The 26021-nt window shown below is 39.1% G+C and overlaps 1 protein-coding gene across 2 annotated transcripts in view; it reads right to left on the bottom strand.

The window, feature by feature from the left end:
• The window catches only part of FMO5 (flavin containing dimethylaniline monoxygenase 5), a 38800-nt gene extending 14663 nt beyond the window's left edge, over positions 1-24137 (bottom strand). The window contains exons 1-7 of one of the 2 annotated variants that reach the window (XM_046684453.1): positions 24069-24137; positions 23435-23607; positions 10791-10979; positions 8178-8340; positions 7249-7391; positions 3843-4042; positions 113-465 (exon numbers count right to left, since the gene is read on the bottom strand). In XM_046684453.1, the coding sequence (XP_046540409.1) occupies positions 113-465; positions 3843-4042; positions 7249-7391; positions 8178-8340; positions 10791-10979; positions 23435-23569 (1183 nt within the window). In that variant the 5' untranslated portion in view covers positions 23570-23607; positions 24069-24137. Of the gene's footprint in view, positions 1-112; positions 466-3842; positions 4043-7248; positions 7392-8177; positions 8341-10790; positions 10980-23232; positions 23376-23434; positions 23608-24068 lie in introns of those variants that run through there. The other variant, XM_046684455.1, reaches the window with a different exon arrangement.
• Between the last annotated feature and the right edge of the window lie 1884 nt (positions 24138-26021).

Genomic DNA, 26021 nt, shown 5'->3' with positions numbered 1-26021 from the left:
AAAAAAAAAAAAGAGGAAGACATCAAAGGAAAAGAAAAAAAAAAAGCAAGAACATAAACATAATCAAACATACCACCAAGTAATTCAGCAGTCAACTTGCATGGTTACTTACCTTTAAATACTTGAGTGGCCCAGCGTCCTTGGAGCTCTGAGATGGGCATAATGGCACCCAGGGGTTGGATCAAGCCTATGATTGCAAGAGTTGGCTTCTCCAAGTCAGGGGGGAAGACCTTTTTATACAGGGATACCTTGTTTTTGACTACTTTGACAGAATCTTCAAGAAAAGGAAAGGCAAAGCTATAGCCGGTGGCAAAGATAACAGCATCAATATCATCCTCCCGGGAGCCATCTTCAAATATGGCAGCTGTCTCTGTAAATTCCTTCACATTTCCTTTCACCTTCACCATGCCAGAAATTATACGATTTGGCAGGTTATCATTTATTGTTGGATGCTGACTCAGAGCTCTGTGAGTGATGATCAAGACCAAAAGAAGAAATGAGAGAGATTATGAGAGAGAGAGAAATCAGTAACATGTAAATAAAACTCTACTTTGATAGAGGTGGATAAACAATATGCCAATGGCTCCCTCTTAGTCTATCCGGAAATTTGGGAAAGGTCTAATGTATTAAAGCTTGGCACAGATCAGGGTCTCAGAGCAGGAGTTGGATCCCGGATGGCATTTAAAGGGAAGATATTAGAGAAGTGAAGGAAGAATGGTATTATTTGAAAAGTGCATGTATGCTTTCTCAAGGAATAGTAATGTTCTCAGTGATATGATAAAGCTACAGGACAATGTTTTCTATCCATATATGAAGAAGTCTATAGAACTGGACTATCAGCATTCTGTTGAGTCTCATTTCCAGTTTCAAAGGCCTAAGAGCTAGACTTAGACCATCATTTTCCAAACTGTATAATAAATTACATGTGTATAGTAATTTATGGTTATAAATTGATGTTACATACATTAACTTATTTGAGTCTCACACAAACCCAATGAAGGAAGCAGGACAGGTGTCATCATCCAGCTTTTATAAATGAGGAAACTGAGGTCTAAAGAAGATAAGTGGCTTGCCCAAGGTTACACAGCCTAGGATTTTAGAATTTATATCAAAATGGTTTTCTATGAACTCTTTTGGGATACTCTGGGCCTGTTAGGTAGTATTTCCTAGAGACAGCACAGGATAAGGATGCCAAAAAAATAAGGCAGGGTTTCCAGTGTCTTGGTCCTTTCTAAAAAGCAGTCTGAATCCTTGCATCCTAAGTTAATAGGCTCTGAGAATCCTCAGCTCATTGTGTTCAGACAGAGCTGGCCTAACCTTAAGAACAATACATGTTTAAACAACTATTACTAGTTTGCTGCATTTATTGATGCTTTGACACTAACCTTTAGGTACAGATTCTGTTCTCATTCTGACCTCATGATTTCTTCTTTCTCTCCAAGTTTACTCCTTTTCACTAACAGCACCACCATCCATATAGGTGCCCAAGCCATAAGACTGTGAGTCTTACATCTAGCCACCAAAGCTTTTCCCTTTCTCCTCTAACATCCTCAAAATAGTTCTATCTATTCTCTATCTCACCTGGACTATTACAATTGTCTTTAGGGCCTCCTGCTCCAACCCCCTTCAGTCTATCTTCTACATCATTTTTAGAGTGGGTGTTCCAAAATGTATTTATTATTATGTCACTCACTTGCTTAAAATCTTTCAATAGCTCTGGACTGTCTTCATTCCAAACTTTTTATTTAGCAGAGCATACAAAAGTTTTCATGTACCTGCACAATAAACCTGGAGATGTACTCAGTCACTCTTCCATCTTTGCCATATAGTGCAGCCAAACCAGACTGTGTGCAAGTCCCAGAGCATAATGTATTTTTTTGCTATTCCAAGATCTTGTACTTACAATTAGAATGCTACTTCCTTACCCTATTCGTTTGACTGTCTTCTGTTATTCCATATAGCCACATAATTTATTTTATAATCACCAAAGTTATATATGCTACAATTTCCATAATCAGGTGAAATAAATGGGTGAAAGGTTGCTGGGAAGCACATTCCTAAAGTAGCACCCTACTGATTAATTTCAAAGGAGAAAATTTCTTTAAAAAGGAGAAAACTGGTAGATATCAGTTTTTCCAAGTGATCAAACATCATTAATAGGGGATTAACTGATATCATTGGCTCCTGATATGATCCACCAGGAAGGCACAACATAACCTATAAATATTTGTGCTAAAAATGTTTAACTGGAATATAATAAAGGAAGAACAACTATGCAAGTCCTAATTTAGAGACTTTCTGGAAAACAATTGGCTTGGATTCTTAAAAAAAAAAATGTCCATGTCCAAAAAATGGAGAATTATTTCAGATTAAAGAGATATGACAACTAAATGCAATCAATAGTGTAATACGTGACAGGACCTTGGATTTAAAAATAAGAAAGCTATAAAGAATAATATTGGAATAACTTGGGAAATTTGAATATGCAATATATTAGATAATGGTATTTTATCAATGTTAAATTTCCCAAGTGTGATAACTGTATTATATTTATGTAGGAGAACGCCCTTTTCTTAGGCAGTATATGCTGAAGAATTTAGGATGAAGTGTCTTAATGACTGCAACTTACTCTCAAATGGTTCAGAAAAAAAGATGTATGTATTTATGTTTGTATGTATATATGTATGGATCTATCTATCTTGAGAGAGAGAGAAAGCAAATAGAGTAAACTGTTATTAGGTGAATCTGAGCAAGGGGTATATGAGTGCTCATTGTACTTACTATTTTGTAGTAAGTAAATATGAACACTTAAAAAAATAAAAAGTTGGAGGCTGGCTTGGTGGCGTAGTGGTTAAGTTCTCATACTCCACTTTGGCGGCCCGGGGTTTGCCAGTTCGGATCCTGGGCGTGCACCTAGCACCACTGGTCAAGCCATGCTGTGGTGGCATCCCACATAAAGTAGAGGAAGATGGGCACAGATGCTAGCTTAGTGACAATCTTCCTCAAACAAAAAGAGGAAGATTGGCAACGATGTTAGCTCAGGGCCAATCTTCCTCACAAAACAATAAAAAAATAAATAAAAAAGAGTTGGAGGGAAAAAGGCATTTAACATCACCTCTAGAAATGCTTTCGCAGTCTACCTCCTTGCCTTGACGAGAACTACCATCCTTCATACACTTATAGCACTCTATGCATTTCTTTATCATATTGTATTTGTCTGTCTTCTCATTAGAGTATTTAAGGTCAGATCCATTTCTTGAATCTGCTATTTATTACTTGTGTGATCTTGGGCAACTCAGTTTCTCTAATTGTCAACTTATTTTTATATCTGCAAAATGGAGATAATACACCAACATACAGGGCTGTTGTGAGAATTAAATGAGATACAGCATGAAACTCATTTAGCATTGTGCTTGTCTTGTGTGAAGTCCTCAAAAAAGGAAGGTGTTACTATTTGTATTACTATTATAGTAGGTCTTTACTCTCTGTATTCTCATGTCCTGTATAATGCTTGGCTCATAAGAGGGGCTCAATGTTTGGTGGATGAACGAATGAATAACGCATTGCTCCCTACTTTCATTTTGTTGTTGTTTTTGGGCATCATGTAAAAACAACTAGTATCTGGGGGAATGACAAAATGGTTAACACCAAGCAGAATCATACACCAAAGATTACAGACCAGTAGATCTTGGACTTCTAGGGGGGCAAGGTGGAACTGTGGTCTCAGTTTCTGTGGATTTTCTTAACGTACTTGTAGAGATAGCTCGACTAGCAGCCTATGTGAACAGTCCTTATTCCTGTGCCTTGGCCATTCTCTCCCCACTCCCACCCTGGGAACATACCTGTGTTTAGGCTTTAGGCCATACAGTTCATGGTCAATCCTTTGGTTCATTTTATTTTCCAAATATGCGTTTACTAAAGATTGACTACAAATCTTTGTCAAAAAATGTTGAAATCGAGATAAGGATGACACATCCAAAGGATATCCATAGTCTCCTACTCGACTCAGGATCCAAGCCCCTCTCCTGGTGCTGATGAAAACCTGGGGCACAAGGAAAAAACTTTGCTTTACCATTCTCTGGCTCATAATCCTTTAAAAAATCCCATTTTCTTCAAGATTAAGTTTAAACTCGTTAGTCTGACCTTTTAGTCCCTGCACAATCTTTTTTTATTTCTGCTATTTTCCTTCTCAAACACTAAATTGGTGTATTCACTGACCAAGAATATGTCTTACTATGAACCACCACTGCATTTCTATTTAATGTCATTATGCCTCTCTGAAAAGCCCCCTATTCTTTTAATTCTCCAAAGCCTATTTATTTTTAAGATCCAGATCAATTCTGCCTCCTCCATGAAGACACCACTGACTGTTCTGGCTCACAATTTTTTCTCCCTCCTCTGAACTTCTCTAGCACATATCACTTGTGTGGCCGATTTAAAATCATGGAATGGGGTCGGGCCCGGTGGCACAGCGGTTAAGTGCGCACGTTCCGCTTCAGCGGCCCAGGGTTCGCTGGTTCGGATCCTGGGTGGGGACACGGCACTGCTTGGCAAGCCATGCTGTGGTAGGTGTCCCACATATAAAGTAGAGGAAGATGGGCACGGATGTTAGCTCAGGGCCAGTCTTCCTCAGCGAAAAGAGGAGGACTGGCAGTAGATGTTGGCTCAGGGCTAATCTTCCTCAAAAAAAATAAATAAATAAAAATAAAAAATAAATAAAATAAAATCATGGAATGGTAAAGCTGAAACAACTGGAGATCACTGAAGCCAAAACCCTCAGGTTTTTTTGCTTTTGACATTGCGTTATTACAAAAAGCTTATCACTTATATTGATATTAAACTTTTTACACTCTTATTTTCTGTCTTTCCAAACGTGTTTTCTCCAGGGTGGGAGATATAACATACACATCTTTTAGTCTCTTCAACACATCATCATCATCACTTCCATTTATTGAGAATTGCGAGCTATAAGTCACTGTGCTAGGTCCTTTATCTATATTCTTATTTAATCAATACAACAACCTCTTGAGGTAGGTATTATTATCCCCATTTTATGGACAAGAGGCATGGAGAAGATGAATAATTTGCCTGAGATCATATAGCTAGTAAGGGGCAGAGCTGAATTTCCAACCCAGGTCTGACTCCAAAAGCCTGTGCTTAAGAAATGTTCCATTGCCTATTTAATGGAAAAACTGAAGATTGCTAGTAGAATAATAACAGGAAGCTGGTCAGTCTTTCTATGTTCTCTGCTGGCTAACATCCACGTTCAGAACTAATAAATGTTTGATATTCAATTATCGGGCAAAAGTATCACTTTGTCTACACTACAAATCTCTCTAGAGATAGTTTCCAGAGTTGTAAGGTTTCTAAGTACATTGCTTTAAGGTCTTCTGTCTAAGCTCTCGTGTGAAAAGGTGGCCTTTCTACAGAGGGATAATCAAATACTTCCTTCATATATTGTCACTGCTGGTGACCGTAAGCACTATCATAATTAAGCACTATTACATGTCACAGTAAAAGAGCATGCATGATCTTTGTTACATAAGTATATGAGTAATATAAATATTCAGAGCCTCAATTAAAAGGTTCTCTATGTATAAATAGTAATAATACATCACAAGACTGTTGTGAGGATTAAATATTGTTTTTGTAAAAGGTGTGGCATATAGTAAACACTTGATAAGTGCTTAATGGCATCGTACATCTTATTTCAGTTTTCCATCTATAGTTTGTTTTAAGCAAACAGCATATTTACAAATCTGGATTTATAGGGAAAAAATGTAAGGAAAATTGTTTTACAAGAGAAGGATGTTTTCTCTTCACAAAAGTATTATACCACAAGAATTATTATACCAAAACTTCCTTGATAAACTGAAATTTAAAGATTCATTTAAAATTTTTGATTTACAAACAACTTCTCATAAATACAACTTAATATGTAAAGCAAAAAGTTAGAACCCAGCAACTGAGTTTCTTCAGCTTGTATTAGTGGTGTGATGGTGCTGGCCCCTTGCTATGTAGACACAGTTTTGCTATGAGTTTTCCCAGGCTTTCTTAGACAGAACCACCTTATCTCCTTTGCTTCTGGCTGCTTTGTTCTTTGGCAATCCACAATTCCACAATGCAGGTAAGGCCCAGCTCCCTTATAACTGGCCACTGGACGAGCCAATGATGTTAAAGAAGGCTCATGCTGTGGGTCCCCACCACATACCTTGCACATTCTTCTATCATAACACCTACACACAGTTTTACCCTTTCTTATTTATGTTTCTACTTCCTGATAAGCGCTTGATGAATTAATTCACAGAGTAACATATGAAATCACTTTTGTGATGATAAATGGGGTAGTACTAGGAAGCGTTATTTAATGGAGTTTCTGGGTAAGGGTCATCTAACAAAGTTGTAGCATTAAGCTTCTATTTTCTTTTTAAATAATTTAAAACATATTTGTGGGGAAGCACAACTTAATTAAAGTTACTGAAGAACAATCAGGCATTTACCTATGGCCAATAAAGTTAAGATTCAATAAAGACATGAATAACAAAATATAATAGTAATGTGTCTTTTTCTAGGAATTTATAATGAAGACACTTCTCAGTTCAAAATATATGATAGAAAAAACAAAACAAAACAAAACAAAAAACCACAAGGACATAGAAATTGCTTTAGAGCAAATGCCATTCCGTGTTACCTAACTGTATGCAAAGGCTGGGGTGAGCTGCTTGCATGAGTGGATGCTTTTCAGACTGATATCCACATTGCCTTTGGAAAAAATTAGACTGCTTCTTTTTTCCATTTAAGGAGTGAAGACAAAATTCAATCACTGTCCTATGAGTGAAAAGTTTTCAATGACCCAGTGTGCTTTCCTTCACATAAGAGCATGGCACTTCCACTGGCCAACGGAAGAGCCACACTCTGAATGCTGCATTCTAAAGGGGTTCCCAGCAATTACTTGGTCTTCCTCAAAGCCAGATGCACACTCTGAGGAGGAGATAGCTGATTGGGATTATCAGCACAGTCTGTGGTCACGAACTAATTCCTAAGTATGAGGCCAACTGAAGGATGGAAATCTAACTGGTAACCTTGGCTCCCTCACATCATCAATCATAATCTTGCCAAGTGAGGCAATGAAATGAGCCCTACATTTGCCCCTGGCACTGATGAGCTATGTGCAGGTATCCAGACTCTCTGTCAGGTCCACCTGCAGCTTCCTTGGTGAAGCAAAGTAAATAATTTAGTGATTCAAACCTGCTTGGCTGTGTGGCTAATCTCCACAGCCAGATCCCCTCCAGAATTCCCAATCCCAATTATAAGAACTCTCTTTCCAGTGAAACTCTCTGGGTTCTTATATTCTCGACTGTGGAGGTACTGTCCTTTGAACTTCTCAATTCCTGCAAGAGAAGGGAAAATAATTATCGGGTGATGGCTTATCTGATATCATTTGTCAAATCATTCATTCCTTTTTTTTACAGTGTGTAGAGTTTAAGCATCTATTCTCCACATGTTCTCACTTTACTCAGCTGCAGTCTTGCTTTTCTGAATATTTTTGCCTATTTTCTTTTCCCAGAGCTCAGAGCAGAACTTTGTGATTTCCTTATCATAAGTAGTTTGCTTAACTCAGTATCTGTTTGTAGTTTGGAACTGTAGACTCACAAATCCAAACTGCCTCAGAAAACCTCCATTCTCTTTCCATCCTCTTTAAATACCTACTCTTGTTTCAGTTGGAGCATATATACATTTACACTCTATAGGGCACTTATTTTTTTCAAAATGAAAATCCAGGCCAAAGACTGTAATTAAATTCTCTCTTTAAGCTTTGATTTATTCCTTAGAAACTCAATATTTCTGTTTGTTTCCTCCATTGCTGAAAACGTCCTCATTCAACCTAATGTGGATCAACTCTACATTCTTTGTTCTGATCCTTAGAAAAGCCAGACTCATTGTGAAACTAAATATAGAGCCCCCTAGTTTTCCTCTAGTCTCTAAAATTAGCATTATCTCTACCCCCCAAATGGTAGTAATAAAAGATACCCTGACATCTTTCAAGGGAACATACAGAATCAGGGTAAGCTTTATTTCATTCCAAGGTAGGATCACTCAGACCACAATCCTCCCATTCCTCAGGGCTCAGGTCACAGGCATGGTTCAAGGGTCTTCCTTCCTGGTAGGCTACTCACCAGGGAAGCTTTCCAAGGGTAAGTGAGCATTGGTGTGATGGCCAGTGCAAACCATAACTCCATCAAAGACATTCACCTCCTTTTCCCCTTCAGATTCCGTGACCACCTCCCATTGGCCTGAAGTGGAGAAATCAGGCTGCTTCTTCACACTGCATACAGTGGTCTGAAAAGCAAAGTGATAGCCATAGGGGACTGTAACCACAGCCTATACAGTGGACATCTTCCCTGACATGATTCTCCTTACAGAGTGTTACACAAAGGGCTGATATCACATAATAGGGCTCATACAGGGATATCTGATTTTCATAATCCACAAATAAGAACTCTTTTGTTTGGGGCTGTGGTCAGAGTGAGAAAACTTGCATGAGGCAGTCTAAATAAAATAGAGTTGGCAGGCTAATGTTGCACTCTCCTCTCTTCCAGAAAAGTGCAATTTCCTAGTTCTCTGAGATCATATCCTAAAGCAGTGTGACACCTGAATAAAACTTGGATTTCTCTTGTGCTTCTAAGATACTCTATGCACTAAATGCCCATTCCTTCCCTGACCTCCAGACATCCTGAGACCCTCTGATATCTTCTTACCCCAAATCCTGTTCTCAATGTCTAGCCTTAAACTTGTGAACTGAGCTACAGGGCTGTTTCCTAGTAGAGGAGAAAAACATCTCAGTGGCTTATAGTTTATGTAAATAAACCTCTCTGGCTCCCACGATTGCCCATTTTACAAATAACTATAAAGAAAGAGGCTGTGAGATGGGATAGTCAGTGGTATAGTTTTTAGCTTTTTTAAAAAAATAAATAATAAATAAAGGTTACTCTACCCAGCCTAAGGAAACATTAAGAATGTGTTCCTATGTGCTTCTAGGGTCTATGGCCATAATGTCCTAGTGGACTAACAGAGACACCACCTCTGCATACCCTAGCCATCCTGCAGTATAGTTCCTTTCTATCATATTCTTGCTTTTACACAGGCTAGTGCTTCTACCTGGATCATCCTTTTATTATTTCTTCATTTGGCAGATTCTTACTCACCCTTCAACATTCAGCTTGGATATTATCTCCTCTAAGTAAACTTCCCTGGTGCCTGATACCTCATGCCCTGATGGGTTAAGCATCCCTCCTCTGAGCTGAAATATATAGATCTCTATGGAATATATCACCCTGTAATGCTTTATTTTTATTAATTTTTTAATTTATTTATTTAAAGATTGGCACCTGCACTAACATCTGTTGCCAGTCTTTTTTCTTCTTCTTCTTCTTCTCCCCAAAGCCCCCCAGCACGTAGTTGTATATTCTAGTTGTAGGTCCTTCTGGTTCTGCTATGTGGGACACCGCCTCAGCATGGATTGATGAGCGGTGCCATGTCCACACCCAGGATCTGAACCAATGAAGCCCTGGGCCGCCGAAGCACACACACTTAACCACTCGGCCAGGGGGCTGACCCCCTATTATTTAGACTAACAATAAAATTTTTCTTCATTTTTCTATCTCTTTAACTAGACTATGAAATCACTGATTTTTTTTTCTCTTTGTATCTTTACTGCTTAGTATGGTAACAAACTTGTTCAATAAGTGTTTAAACAAGTGAAGGGAAATACCACTGGGCTGTAAATGACTTACTTTATAAGTTGTCACTGGATATTACCATTTTATTATTGCTGTTAAACAGAAAAAGGTATGATTTAGCAGAATGATCAGAAGGTAGAAGAGGGTTAGGGGTAGGGGAATTGGATGAAGGTGGTCAAAAGTCACAAACTTCCACTTATAAGATAAATAAGTATGGAGATGTAATGTACAACATGATGACTATAGTTAACACTACTGTATGGTATATTTGAAATTTGTTAAGAGAGTAGATCTTAAGAGTTCTCATCACAAGGAAAAACAAAAAAGAAGGTAGAAGATTTGGGCTGTTTGCCAGCTGTCAGAAATATCTTTTATTTTATGGCCAGAGTTAAAAATGATAGAAAAATTATGGAAGACTTTACAGCACGAAGGAACCATTGAAGTGATTTAGTACAACCATCTTGTTTTACAAACAAGAAAATTAAGACACATCGAAGTTGAAGAACTCACTTATCTGAGGTCACAAGTTGATTAGTGGTAGAGCAAAGACTAGAACTCAAGTTTTTGCTCCCTAATTCAGTGTTCTTCCTTCTACACCAGACTTTAACTTCTTTGCTTCCTCAATAACTTCCCAGTAACTGTTTCTCTGGGTTGTTGTGATCAGATAAAATAATTCATTGGAAAGTCCTTCAGAAAGTATTAAAGGGCTAAGCAGTAGCAAGCAAGTTGTGGAACCACAAGTTTCAAAGTTCCCATACCTGGCAGTTCCTCTCATTTGTTTTATTGCAATCAAATAGTATAAAATGAAGGCAATGAAAACATTCTGGCAGGTCACTTCCTGGATTTGTGGTCAAAATATATAGAAGAGGGACCTTCCCCTGAATATTTTTCAGGCACAGAGCAGACAAAGAGTGGCGTCTTTGTCTAGACAGGGTAGATACATGTGCATATGAAACCAATGTTGACATGTCAGCACTGGTAAATGAAGCCACATTATTCATTTACTTGACAAACAACTTCAAACACAAAGATACCCACAAAATTCCTTACCTTAAATCGAATATACTTTAGAAGGTCAAATTCTTTGGCATACATCCTGAAATACTCTAGGATCTGGGAATTATGCATGAAGTTGGGATAATCATCTGGGATGAGAAAGTCACTGAAGCACATCATCTCCTTAGAAGTGTTGATGACCACAGATTTGTAAATACTGGCCCTTCCTTCTTCAGGATTCTCCTGCAGTAAATAAGAAGCATTCATAGCAACATGAGCATTCACTTTGTGGTTTATAAACAGCCAGTAAACATTTGAAAAAGTTTTCTGAAGGAAATGCTAATTAAAAGAAGTTATACACCCCCCTCCCCCATATCTTCCACTTTGCACCCTTGTGTGGTCTCTTCCCCTTGTATCTGAGCTGTCTTTATGACTTTCTTTTGACTAACAGCATGCAGTTGGAATGATACCAAATGGCTTCCAGGACTAAGTCAGAATTAATCTTGTAGCTTCTACCTAGGTCTCTTAGAAAGCTTGCTCGGGTAGAAGTCAGCACCCCTGAGAGAAGTCCAAACACCCTGACACCACCATACTACAAGGAAGCCCAAGCTAGGCACATGAAGAGAACATTTGGGATAGAGAGATGTGTAGCCAGCCCCCAGATATTCTAGTTATCCCAGTTGAAGTTCTACACTTGAAAGCAAAGAGGTCATAGCAGATGTCCAGTCTCAGCTGTCACTCGATTGCAATGACATGAGACTCCAAGTGAGAACTGCCCATCTAAGTAATATAGTCTTTTAAATATTTTATATATTTCAAAGCCTAGATAAGTTTCAAAGGTTTTCATATAGTTGTGAGACTGCTCTCCAGGAAATATTGTACTAACTTAGATTCTGTCCAGTATATGTTCCCATTTTACCTCATTTTTACTAACTTAGAAGACTATTACTCAGTGTTAGCAAAAATGGGGTGGAAATGGGAACTTATGCTAGACGGAGTGTAAGTGAGTACCTCAGTGTTTTCTGGAGAGCAATGAGGCAAGTATATGAAAGCCCTTGAAACTTACTTAGCCTTTTAAAGAAATATTCAGCATTGTAGACAAAGATTTATCTTAAAGGATGGTATTGATAGCATTATATATAATATAAAAAGGAAATAAGCTAAATGCCTGCAATATTGTGATTTATAAGAAATACATATTTGGTTATTCAGATGACCAAAATATATTTCTCATATGTATTTGGTCTTTGTCCACAGTTCCTAGCTCATAGCTCCCCAAACACTTGGAGTTGCCCAAGTGTTGGGAGTGACAAAGGTGTCTTTTGTTATGTTAATGAGGTAATTTTTGGAAAGCACCTAAGGATGGCGGCTGGTTGCCAATGGAGCCACCATGTGATTAGAGGGTTGGAATTTTCAGTCCTATGCCCTGATCTCTGGGGAGGGGAGAGGCTCTGGAGGCTGAATCAGTTGCCAGTGGCCAATGATTTAATCACTCATGCCTATGTAATGAAGCCTCCATAAAAACACAAAAAGATGGAGTTTGGGGAGCTTCCAGGTTGGTGAACCTGCAGAGACTCAGGGAGGGTGGCATGCTTGGAGAGGGCATGGAAGGTCTATGTCCTTTCCCCATACTTTGCCTTATGCGCCTCTTCTATCTGGCTATTCCTGAGTTATATCCTTTTTTTTCTTTTTTTTTTTTGGTGAGGAAGATTGTCCCTGAGCTAACATCTGTTACCAATCTTCCTCTTTTTGCTCAAGGAAGATTGTACCTGAGCTAATGTCTGTGCCAACCTTCCTCTATTTTGTATGTGGGATGCCACCACAGCATGGCTTGATGAACAATGTGTATGTCCACCCCCAGGATTTGAATCAGCAAAGCCCTAGCCACGAAAGTGGAGCATGCAAACTTAACCACTATGCCACAGGGCCACCCTGAGTTATATCCTTTTATAATAAACCAGTAATCTAGTGAGTAAAAGGGTTTTCTGAGTTCTGTGAGCTGCTCTAGCAAATTAATTGAACCCAAGGAAGGGGTTGTGGGAACCTCTCATTTATAGCCAGTCTTATCAACCTGGATTTACAACTGACATCTAAAGTCCAAAGTCCAAGGAGTGGCTCGCTGGAACCTCTAATCTGTAGCTGGTTGGTCAGAAGCACAAGTAATAAACTGGGCTTTTGACTGGCATCTGATGTGGGGCTAGGGGGCAGTCTTGCAGGACTGAGTGCTCAACCTGTAAAATCTATGCTTTCTCCAGGTGGATAGGCATCACAATTGAATTGAAATTTCAGACACCTTACTGGTATCTGAGAATTCAACCGGTTCAGAAACATTTTAATGCCTCCCAGACTACTCTGAAATTTGAGAACCACTGCTGTAGATCCTTACTGCCGAAAGTATTATCTGTGGACCAGCAGCAGTGGCATCATTTGGGAGAAATGCAGAATCTCAGGCCCCACTCCAGACCTACTGAATCAGAACCTGCCTCTTAGCAAAATCTTCAAGTGATTCAGATGTACCTGGAAGCTGAGACGCATTGCCCTAGATGACATGACTCCACAATTCAGTGTTCTTCCCTGTACCAAGATTAACTCCTTTACTTCCTCAAAAACTTCTAATAACTACCTCATGGAGTTGTTGTAGTGATCCACAATATCCACCCAGACTATTAGTCCCTCACTGAGATGTTACAAATGATGACTTTTCAAATCTATTCGATTTTTAAAAATTGTTTTGATTAGAGAAAATCAGCTTAACCATCTTGAACCCCCCTTCCCTTTTTATGCCTGAAACGAACAGATATTTGGATGCTGGGTATTACTGAACATTAAGTAGCCACAAAACAGAGTGTTCGTTGACGTTGCCCACGTGAGAGAGAATTTTCCTCCCATTTTTATACAAGAATTTTTCAGTCTAGGAATCCTGAATTGATCATTCTCATTTCCCTGTCCCATACTCCAAGATCTCATTCCCTTTGGCTGCTAATAACATTTTCACAAGTCTCTTTTCAAGTCTCTTCTTCTAATTTATCTTACCTATTTCAACCAGAGTGTTCTTTCTAAGTGGCTGTATCTCTGCCCTAAGTAAAATTTTGGATGTTGTCCCATTTTCCCATAGTTTATATTTTTCAGCTTAGGATTCAAAGACCTCCAAAATGTCTCATAGTATACTTTTTATCTCCCCGACTATATTGTAAGCCCCTTGAATTGTCTTCGTGATTTTTGCCACAGCTTCTAAAATTATAAATAGAAAAAAATACCATTTATAATAATATCCCCCAAATTAAATACTTAGGTATAAATCTAACAAAATATGTACAGGACTTATATGCAGAAACTATAAAACTCAGATAAGAAAATTAAAGATCTATATAAATGGAAAGATATTCTGTGCTCATAGATTGGAAGACTCAATGTTGTTAAATGCCAGTTCTTGGGGCCAGCCCGGTGGTACAGGAGTTAAGTGCACATGTTCCGCTTTGGTGGCCCAGGGTTTGCCAGTTTGGATCCCGGGTGCGGACATGGCACCACTTGGCATGCCATGCTGTGGTAGGCATCCCACATATAAAGTAGAGGAAGATGGGCACAGATGTTAGCTCAAGGCCAGTCTTCCTCAGCAAAAAGAGGAGGATTGGCAGCAGTTAGCTCAGGGCTAATCTTCCTCAAAGAAAAAAAATATGTCAGTTCTTCCAATTTGTTATGTAGATTCAATGCAATCCAAGTCAACATCCCAGCAAGGTATTTTATAGACATCGACAAACTGATTCTAAAGTTTATATGGAAAGACAAAAGGTCTAGAATAGCCTACTTTGTCCTTAAGTATAGACTGTGCGTAATGACTTTCTTCCAAAGAGTACAGTATGGCAAGGGAGAAAAAAAAAAAAAAGAGCAACTTTACAGTGGCAAAACCTGACAAACCCCATCTCAAAACAGGCCATCAGTGTTAACATCAATAGTGATAAGTCATGTTGATAGTATGCACCATTGATATGATGTGATGAGAATGGTTCTCCACCTCTATGGTCTTCCTCCCTAAAATCTACAACCCTAGTCTAATCATGATAAAAACATCAGACAAATCCCAATTGAGGGACATTCTATAAAATACCTAGCCAGTAATCTTCAAAACTGTCAAGGTCATCAAAAACAAGGAAAGTCTGAGAAATTGTCACAGCTAAGGGGAGACTAAGGAGACATGACAATTCAATGTAATGTGGTATCCTGGATGGCACCCTGGAATAGGAAAAGGCTGTTTGGAAAAAACTGAGTAAATCTGAATAAAGTATAGACTTCAGTTAATAATAATGTGTCAGTATTGGTTCATTAATTATGACAAATGTATCATACTAATGTAAGATGTTAATAATAGGGGAAACTGGGCATGGGGTATACAAGAACTGTGTACTATCTTCCTAATAATTCTGTAAATCTAAAACTGTTCTAAAATTAAAGTTTATTTAAACATGGTTGTACATAGCACTTTTTTAAAAAAATTAAATTAATGTGTGGCAGGGTCATTTTGGAACTAAGATGTTTGTGGGGGCAGGGGTAGACACATTCCTAACTTCTGAATTTGATCTCATTCATTCATTCATTCAACAGATATTTGTAAAGTCTCTTTGTAATAAAAACACTATATTAGGTGCTAAAAATTACAAGTCTGTCCCTGTCATCCAAAGGTTCAAAGTTTAGTACAAGTAGAGCCATACTTTCCACAGCAGGTCTGTCGGGGTAGCTGAGCTAAATGAATCACAGATATTACCCCGTGACAACAGTCATAACTTATATTCTTTCTCAAGTCACTAATACAACAAAGTGTTATCTTGTGTCAACAGTCTTCCAGCCCTTCCAAACACCTGATTGGATTCTAGGCACTAGAGTTTATCACTGTGTCAACCCTCTGCTTTATAAAAGAGAGTGGGAGCAGAGCAGTATTGGGTTAGTGAGTGGAGAAAAGAAGCTTTTGTTCCTGGATTTTAAAATTTCCTACCATCCATGAATAAATCTGTCCTCTACAAATGTACCTTGATTTTATTTCCTGCCCAAGCACATGACTCCCACATTTGAGTAGGAAGTTCACATAAGAAAAGAGAGAGCAGAGGACTTAGGGTTGTGTAATTGGAACTGAAGGGATTGGAGGCAGTAGTAAGCTCAGAAGAAAGGAGAAAAATGACTCTCTTTCAGTGGGAGAAGTAAGGACAGGATGGATCTTCTGTTCCTTTGACAGACTCTCAGAAGCCTGTAGGACAGAAGTTCTTTTAGTACTGTTGTTCTCAACCTTGTCTGCACACTGGAATCATCTCGGAACTCTAAAAGATACTATTGCCTGGTCCGTACTCCCAGACAGCTTGTTTTAATTGCTCCTTGTCTAATGTGTAGACAAAATTGAGATCTGCTTGTAAGAGGTAGTGTGCTGGCCCCGGAAAGCTCAGGGCACCAGAATTTATCCCGTCGATCTTAGAAGACCTTTTGCCACACATCCTTAGCAAAACTACAAAATACCCGAGGGCAGTGGTAGGAGGTTACACAACTGTATCCCCATACCACCTAACGTAGTCTGAGGGCCAGAAATGTTTATTCCATGGAGATTATTGATTTTATTTTAAAGATGCAATGTAATCCTCATTTATCACCTGGGAAAGCTGGGGTAAAAGCTATAAGGCAAAGGCCTCCATGTTGACTGCACATTAGAAATAACTAGTGGCCAGCACCATGGCCAAGTGGTTAAGTTTGCGTGCTCGGCTTCGGAGGTCCAGGATTTCCCAGTTGGGATCCTGGGTGTAGACCTATGCACAGCTCATCAAGCCATGCTGTGGCGGCATCCCACATAGAAGAACTAGAATGACTTACAATGACAATTAGGATATACAACTATGTACTGGGGCTTTGGGGAAGAGGGAAAAAAAAGAGGAAGATTCGCAACAGATGTTAGCTCAGGGGAGTTTGTCTTTCTCTGTCTGGCTTATTTCACTTAACATAATTCCCTCAAGGTCCATCCATGTTGTTGCAAATGGGACAATTTTGTTCTTTTTTATGGCTGAGGAGTATTCCATTCTGTATATATACCACATCTTCTTTATCCAGTCATCAGTCAACGGGTACTTAGGTTGCTTCCACGTCTTGGCTATTGTAAATAATGCTGCAATGAACATTGGGGTTCATGGGACTTTTGGAATTGCTGATTTCAAGTTCTTTGGATAGATACCCAGTAGTGGGATAGCTGGGTCATATGGTAGTTCTATTTTTAATTTTTTGAGAAATCTCCATACTGTTTTCCATAGTGGCTGCACCAGTTTGCATTCCCACCAGCAGTGTATGACGGTTCCTTTTTCTCCACAACCTCTCCAACATTCGTTACTATTAGTTTTAGTTATTTTTGTCATTCTAATGGGGTAAGGTGATATCTTAGTGTAGTTTTGATTTGCATTTCATTGATGCACAGTGATGATGAACATCTTTTCATGTGCCTATTGGCCATCTGTATATCTTCTTTGGAAAAATATCTGTTCATGTCTCCTGCCCATTTTTTGATCACGTTGTTTGATTTTTTGTTGTTGAGTTGTGTGAGTTCTTTATATAGTATGGATATTAAGCCTTTGTTGGATGTATGACTTGCAAATATTTTTTACCACTTAGTGGGTTGTTGTTTTGTTTCAATCCTGTTTTCATTTGCCTTGAAGAAGCTCTTTAGTCTGATGAAGTCACATTTGTTTATTCTTTCTATTGTTTCCCTTCTCTGAGAAGACATGGTGTCCAAAAAGATCCTTTTAATAATGATGCCAAGGAGTGTACTGCCTACATTTTCTTCTAGAAGCCTTATGGTTTCAGGTCTCAGCTTTAGGTCTTTGATCCATTTTAAGTTTATTTTGGTGAATGGTGAAAAAAATGGTCAGTTTTCATTCTTTTACATGCGGCTTTCCAGTTTCCCCAGCACCATTTGTTGAAGAGACTTTCTTTTCTCCATTGTATGCCCTCAGCTCCTTTGTCGAAGATAAGCTGTCCATAGATGTGTGGTTTTATTTCTGGGCTTTCAATTCTGTTCCATTGATCTGTGCACCTGTTTTTGTACCAATATCATGCTGTTTTGATTACTGTAGCTTTGTAGTATGTTTTGAAGTCAGGGATTGTGATGCCTCCAGCTTTGTTCTTTTTCCTCAGGATTGCTTTAGCAATTCGGGGTCATTTGTTGCCCCATATGAATTTTAGGATTCTTTGATCTACTTCTGTAAAGAATGTCTTTGGGATTCTGATTGGGATGGTGTCAAATCTGTAGATTGCTTTAGGTAGAATGGACATTTTAACTATGTTTATTCTTCCAGTCCATGTACATGGAATGTCTTTCCACCCCTTTATGTCGTCATCCATTTCTTTCAGAAAAGCATTGTAAGTTTCATTGTATAAGTCTTTTACTTACTTAGTTAAATTCACCCCAAGGTATTTTATTCTTCTTGTTGCGATTGTGAATGGTATTGCGTTCTTGAGTTCTTTTTCTGTTAGTTTGTTATTAGAGTATAGAAATGCTACTGATTTATGCAAATTGATTTTATACCCTGCAACTTTGCTGTAGTTGTTGATTACTTCTAAAAGTTTTCCAATGGATTCTTTGGGGTTTTCTATATATAAGATCATGTCATCTGCAAACAGCGAGAGTTTCACTTCTTCCCTCCCTATTTGGATTCCTTTTATTCCTTTTTCTTGCCTAATTGCTCTGGCCAAAACCTCCAGTACTATGTTAAATAAGAGTGGTGATAGAGGGCATCCTTGTCTCAGTCCCTTTCCTCCTCCCCTCCTAAATTATTATTTTCAACTCTCAATCCAACTGTTGTTGTGAGTTTGTGGTTAGAGTGATAGGATTGTCTTTGCTTTGGTGATTTACTTCCCTTTATCCTAATGCTATAGTTGAATATTTGCTATCCTATTCTGGTCCTATCTATTTGTCTCCCTACTCTGTGTTTTGTGACCCCTTTCTCCCTTTTTTTCTTTTTTCAGGTACGAGAGCCTTCTTGAGGATTTCTTGTAGTGGAGGTCTTTTGGCTACAAAGTCTCTTAGCTTTTGTTTGTCTGGAAAAGATTTAATTTCTCCCTCATATCTGAAGGATATTTTTGCTGGATAGAGTATTCTTAGCTGAAGATTTTTATCCTTTAAAGTTTTGAATATGTCATCCGAATCTCTCCTAGCTTGTAAGGTTTCTGTAGAGAAATCCACTGAAAGTCTGATAGGGGTTCCTTTGTAGGTTATTTTCTTCTGCCTTGCTGCCCTGAGTATTCTTTCTTTGTCATTCATTTTTGCCATTTTTACTGCTATATGCCTTGCAATAGGTCTTTTTACATTGACAAATCTAGGAGATCTGAAAACTTCCTCCACACACATTTCTCCCTCAGTCCCTAGATTTGGGAAGCTTTCTTCTATTATTTCTTTGAGCACACTTTCTGCTCCATTTTCCTTTTCCATGCCCTCAGGGATTCCAATAATTCTTAAGTTGGATTTTCTCATTGAGTCTGCTATTTCTCGGAAATTTTCTTTTTTTTTTAATTCTTAGTTCTCTTTCTTCCTCTGTCTGGAGCCATTCAGCCTGTCTATCTTCGATTATGCTAATTTTCTCCTCTATGGTGTCTACACAGGCATTCAGGGAATCCGATTGCGTTTTATCTGATCCATTGTATTTTTCATCTCTAGTATTTCTGATTGATTCTTCTTTATACTTTCAATCTCTTTTGTGAAGTAACTCCAGAACTCGTTGACTTGTTTCTCTATATTTCCCTTTACCCCATTGAGTTTTTTGATAATAGCTACTCTGAATTCATTGTCACTTAGTTTACCTATTTCCAAGTCCTCAGGACATAATTCTGTGTTTTTATTGTTTTCCTTTTGGTCTGGAGCTTTTATAAATTGCTGGATGGTAGAGGAGTGTTTTTTGTGCATGATGCTATTATTCGGTTGCAGTTACAGCCTGTCACCCCTACATGGGGGTTGAAAGCCATGCATTCTGAGCCCTCCGCCTTCAGCCTCGATGGCGGTGTGCAGTCCGGGTTTGGGGAGGAGGGGCACTTTCTCTCCTGCACAGACCTGGCTTCCGATCAGCTCCACTCTCTGGTTTCCCTGGGCCCTGACTTGATGGGGTACCCCCACGCGAAAGCTTTCCCCTTTAGAGGGTTTCCGCTGCATGGGCAGTCGGAGTCCAGGATGCTCCTACAGAGATGCAGCCCCTCCCCCACTCCTTCCCTCACCTGTGGCAGCAATCCCAGTCTCTAGGGGAGGGAGCGAAGATCTCTCTTACCCAGTTCCAGCTCCTCCGAGGGCAGTTCCAGCCTCTCTGCCCTCCATCTTTGGCTGCTGTGGGTCTCTGACGATCTCTGTGTTATTAGGATTTTTTGCTTGGAATTCAGTTCCTTTTGATTGTAGTTTGAAGGGGAGAGAGTCCTGGGTGAGCTCACTCTGCCATGTCGCTGACGTCCTATAGTTACCCTCTTTTAAGTGCTTTTGTATCCATTCAGTTGTCTTTTGAGGCAGACAGGGAGTTAATAAATTTAAGAATTTTTAAAAACCTATTCATCTAAGGGTGTTTATTAATTTAATATTTTAAATTAATTTATTAAATATGCCACATAGATTGTATTCATAAGGTATCTTTGTTTTTAAAGATTTTATTTTTTTCATTTTTCTCCCCAAAGCCCCCCAGTACATAGTTGTATATCCTTAGGTGTCAGTCCTTCCAGTTGTAGCATGTGGGACGCCACCCCAGCATGGCTCAATGAGCAGTGCCATGTCCGCACCCAGGATTCAAACCGACAAAACACTCGGCTGCCTGCAGCAGAATGCGTGAACTTAACCACTAGGCCACAGGCTGGCCCTGTATATTTTATTTTTTTGAAGATTTTATTTTTTTTCCTTTTTCTCCCAAGCCCCCTGGTACATAGTTGTGTATTTTTTAGTTGTGAGTCTTTCTAGTTGTGGCATGTGAGATGCCACCCCAGCGTGGCTTGATGAGTGGTGCCATGTCCGTGCCCAGGACTCAAACCAGTGAAACCCTGGGCTACCGAAGCAGAGCACATGAACTTAACCACTCAGCCACAGGGCTGGCCTCCATAAGGTATCTTTTTTATATTACATATACACTTTGGAACTTCACTATTTGAAATGTAGTTATCAGACCAGCAGCATCAATATCACCTGGGAGCTTTTTAGAAATGCAGAATCTTGGCACTACCCCAGATTAATCAATCAGAATGTACATTTTAGCAAAATCTCCAATGATTCATATGAACATTAAAGTTTGAGAAGTACTGATTTGGTATGCTTTAAGGATTTTAAAAATTCAGATGGACTAAAGAATATTAAAAATTATTTTACAGCATTAAATACTTATTAAATCCTCACCATTTCATAAGGGATTTATCATTTTTAAGATATTTCATTCATAAAGTAATATTGGTGGATGAAAATCAAAATAACTTGTCTCACATTAGCACATACTTTCCACTATCAGTCTGATCTAACATTAGTGAGAGAGAGCAAGAATTGATTGAAATTAATGTCTTGAGAACTTAAATATAATTATTACTAGAAGGTATTCACAATAACAAGAAGGAGGCAAGTGGTGAATCCTACTCCTTTTTGGCAGGTGGTACAGAGAAAGAGGAACAGAGATAGGAAAATGCAAGTGATTGTATCTGAGAAGAAAAAAGTATGTACTGAATCCCTGGGACCAGTCACAAGAAAGAGAAAATGGAAGCCCTGGATCCCCAGTGTCTTACTGGACACCTGGCAGCACTGGTGGAATTCCAAACTGCTTGGGATGATCTTATATATGAAACCATGAATGGATTACAGAAAATTTAGGCAGATAGGACAGGAGAGAGGAGGACTCCAAATAACAAGCAAAGGGATGGCAGAGAAGCAGATGTAAAATATATGTGTAAAATATATTATATATGATATATGTATATATTGAAATATATGTAAAATATATGTATGATATCATATACCTAATAGACACAGATGTGGTCTGTCTTAACAGAAGTCAGAGAGTTATGATGAAATATAGTTTATTTTTAAGGAAGCAGTTTATAAGGTGTTGAAATTTTGCCAGGAAGATAATCAGAAAAACTCCAAGTTAAGTCTTTAACAGAGAACAAGTTTAAACCACTTTGGAGATAAAAGCCAGAGACCTCATAATCAGGTAGGATGGTGGACACTCAACGGATTTTATGCCTGGTCAGTAGTTGCCAAACCTGGCTAGGATGTTTGCCAGAGACACCAAATGCATGGGCCTCACTCCAGGCCTGCTGGATAATAACTGACGGATGTGTAGCACTTATTGTTCACCTGTCACTGTCATTAGTGATTGACGCAACTATTCATTCACTTAATCCCCACAATAACTCTATGAAGTGAATACTGTTATTATCTCCTTCTTAAAGATAAAGAAACAGAGGTAGAAAGAGGTTTAATGATTTCCCCCAAGGTCACACTGCTAGTAGGTGTGGTTACAGGATTTGGACCCAAACTGTACACTTAACCCTTTCACTCTGTCATAGCTGGATTTCAAAAGTATAAATATTCTACTGATTGCTAAACACTAACAAACTTTTTAGCCTATGCTCAAGACTGATTATGACAGAGATATGGGGGGGTCTGCTAAGGGGTATCCCCTCTAGATCTGAATAAGGACTATTGTCAAATAGCATTAGTCCCCAAAGACAGAGCCAAGATGCAAAAGGACTGTACTACTGTTCAACTAAGGAATGCTATGAAGCCACTTCATAAGTAGCTTGTCAACACTGTTGGTTTTTATAAATATGAAACACATATGGACACCTTAATACCATTCACTGGTTTAGAAAGTGAGTTTAAAAGCAAACCCAATGCATGTTACTTTGGAGATCAGAAAAGGAGGTTGATATTCTTTGGCATAGAATAAGCTTAACTATCATGTAAGTAGATGATACCTTAACTATTAGTAACAAGTTGCAGGGCTAGATGTGCATATTAAAGTAATTCAACCTTAACACCGAGTAAATGCAAGGACAAAAAGTACCAGTTATAGTTGCCCTCTGCCCTCTTCTGAAGACCAGACTTTGAACTACCAATCTGATATCTCAAGTGGAGGAAAACTTCAAAGTACAGAAGATATTATATTCTATTCGAGGACTAGGATTATTAGAGAATTATCTAAAGTGAACCAGAACTCAAAAAAAAAAAAAAAAAGAAAAGAAAAGAAATAAGAAAAGAAAGGAAAAAAATAAGATTGAAAAGGGGGATTCCTGGAAGGAGTTATAAGCAGGTATTCTAGATCACTTACCTATTAATGCAGACCAGGAGCAACCAACTATGCAATTTTCTAACCACTTTACATTTTCTAATGTCTGTTATTTTATTACTCCCCCCCCAACCCCGGTCCCCAAAGACTGTTACTCTCTTCTGAATAGCAAACTCATTAAATGAAAATGATCTCTGTGCCATTTTCAAAGACATCAGTAAAGAAAAAACAAGTGATACCTGTATCCCATTTTGCTGCCAGCCTAGGGACAGAAGAACCTGCACAGAACCTGAGGTGATGGCTGCTGGGAGGAGGTCAGCAGGCTGAATTCTAGCAGGTTTAATCACTGTCAAGCCCGTCATATTTCCTGAGACGAGATAAAATATCTCATGCACCTAGTTGCAGTGAGGGTTTCAAGTATTAAGGAACCAAGAGATTTACCTGGAACCTCCAGAGCCCTCCAATGTCATCAGTCCTTTCAAAGCAGACGGGTTCCAAGTCTTCATCCAGGCAGCATTTGATAGACGAGAGCCCACTCACACCTGCCCCAATCACAGCAATTCTTTTCTTGGTCATGGTCTCCAGAAATCTTCACTGGGCTGGGTCAGTGTAACCTATGCTCAGAAAGGATGACAAAGACAGAAAGCACACATCAGTTAACACTTTTCAATGAAGACCTTGGCCATGCATCCAAATAAAGGCTGCCACAACAGGTGCCTTTAAGGGAGCCAGATTCTGCTGTCCTCTTAGCCTTAGGGAGGTGCTACACAGACGTTAAGAGAGCCCCGAGCATGCAAGACGCAGAGCTGAGAGCTCTGCTGTGGTACAAGATCTCACTGCCTTTCCTGCAGCACCAAGGCAACCCTTCAGCTGGGAGCTGGAATTTAACACTGCACTTTGGGCTGTCGTCAAATCTAAAGCAACAAAGTGCAAACATCAGCCAATGGGGACGGGCTGTTCTGCTCCTGCTCCTTTCAGCCAACACCCCGCCCACTCAGTGGCATGCACTCCTTTCCCAATTGGGAATGAAACTTGGGCCGCACTTGTTTGGGGCAGAAAAAATTAATCCTACAACCTCTCCATTCTCCCCGCTGCAGTTGCCCACACTCTCAACTACTCTCTCTGGAGAGTGAGCAGCCCTGTATCTCCACGCCCCTCTGCATCCACTTTTAACTTCCTGGTGTTTCCTTAAAGTGACAGACTCCTACTGGTGAGGTGAAACTTGACAACAACCCGTAAGCAAGTCTTGCCGCACAAGCTTATGGGAACACCCACCTTTCAGGACATCTCTTAAAACAAACCCTGGCCCCTTCGTCCACTTCCCTACCCCAGCCGCCACCTAACAGACTGGATCTTTGGTTCTAGACTACTGGTAGAAATTTACTTTAAAATACCTGCAGTAAGGTGAGGAATGGATTACGTTCCCTACTTAGAGGCAATTAGAGTTTAGTGAAGAAGCCCAAAGCACAAACAGATAACTTCAATAAAATAAAAAATATTTTTTAAAAGTGCTTTCTCTCACACAGCTACATGTGTAAGTAAAAAACACAAAATACCCACTTTTAAAATGTAACTTAAATCTTTCAAATATAAAATCATTGACAGATAAGGCCAGTATAATGGATACAGTATTTTACACACTGGGTCAGAATCAGAATCCAGCCAACCCAAGAGTCTATTGTGACAGCTATAAGAGGTTGTCAGACAGGTAGGTTGTGGCTGATGCCATCCATCTTTGTTCACCTTTTACCCTGAGTCAACTTTGCTCAAGATGATTCAATTCTAAAAGTGCCAGCCCTGAGTTTTGGACTTACTGTCTTGACTCTAAAAGACTGACTGACCTCCGCAGGCCATTGATTATCATTTCTCAACAGCTTACCTTGGATGGTTCAAAAGGCTTAAGGGGAATGAACCCATATAATCCTCTCAGCAACCCCATGAAGCAGATACTATCATCAACCCTATTTTGCAAGTAAAGAGAAAGGCCAGGAGGCAAACCAGGCAGTCTGGCTTCAGGCTGGGCTTTCAATCACTCACTATATGTAACACCACTCCTTTATCAGGATATTTTTACTTCTTATTTTGCCACAAGTCCTTCTTTCATTTCTCATCCCTCTATTGCATCCCTTTTCCTATTGCCTAACTCCTGCCTTTACATTTTACACTTTAATTGAACTACTTTTAGCTGAGCTATAGCTTGCCTTATTTCAACTACTTTAAAATATGTTTAAAAATATATCTTTGGTTTGGGGAATCGTTTGGCTCCATCAGGAAGATTCCTGCTCCATATATGGTCGGAATTATATGGAAATATAGTAAACACATCCACAGTGGGGAACATATGACATTAGCATAGCCTAATGGGACAATGAAGAGGAAGAGGCTCAAGGATGGAGTTTTATATATATCTTTCAGTAATTAGGAAAACATGTTTTTGTTTTTTGATGTGGTTCTGTCTTACTGATGTGGTTCTTATTTATCAAAATGTCATTAATCTCTCAATGGTCACATCAAGGGACCTAGTCAAAAAGTTCTCATTTAAAAAAAGCTGCTGTTTACTTTTGCTGTGGATTGTCTTCTCATTTTGCTCCAGAAATCCTTTATGTAACTAGTGTCCTCACAGATTACCACAAAATAGAATGCCTTTTGTCATCAAATATCTTTCTTTCTGTCTAATGCCACTTTCTTCTAGAAAGAAAAAGTAGAACTTTCTTCAATTACCTACATGTATCTCCCTTGAGATTTCAGAAAAATTAGCTGCTCATTCTACTCCTCCCCAAGATTTACAGTAGTGGAAGGGGCAGGGGACACATAAGAACAAGAACATCTCATACAATGATCTTGTTTCTATTAGACCATGGTTTATTGGATATTGGAGAATGTAAATGACCTCCTTTCAGTTAATGAGTTGCTAGACCACAAGGAGCCACATCTGAATCTGAGGCAGACCACTGCAAGCCACCTAGAGATCCCAGAACTTGAGACGAGTGTAGTAACTCCATGGGATTTAGAAGTGTCTCCCTTGGGA

Source organism: Equus quagga, chromosome 13, assembly GCF_021613505.1.
Source record: "Equus quagga isolate Etosha38 chromosome 13, UCLA_HA_Equagga_1.0, whole genome shotgun sequence".
In the NCBI taxonomy this organism is placed as follows: Eukaryota; Metazoa; Chordata; class Mammalia; order Perissodactyla; family Equidae; genus Equus; species Equus quagga.
Note: the sequence above shows the minus strand (reverse complement) of the source record. Positions and strands in the feature narration are given on the sequence as shown.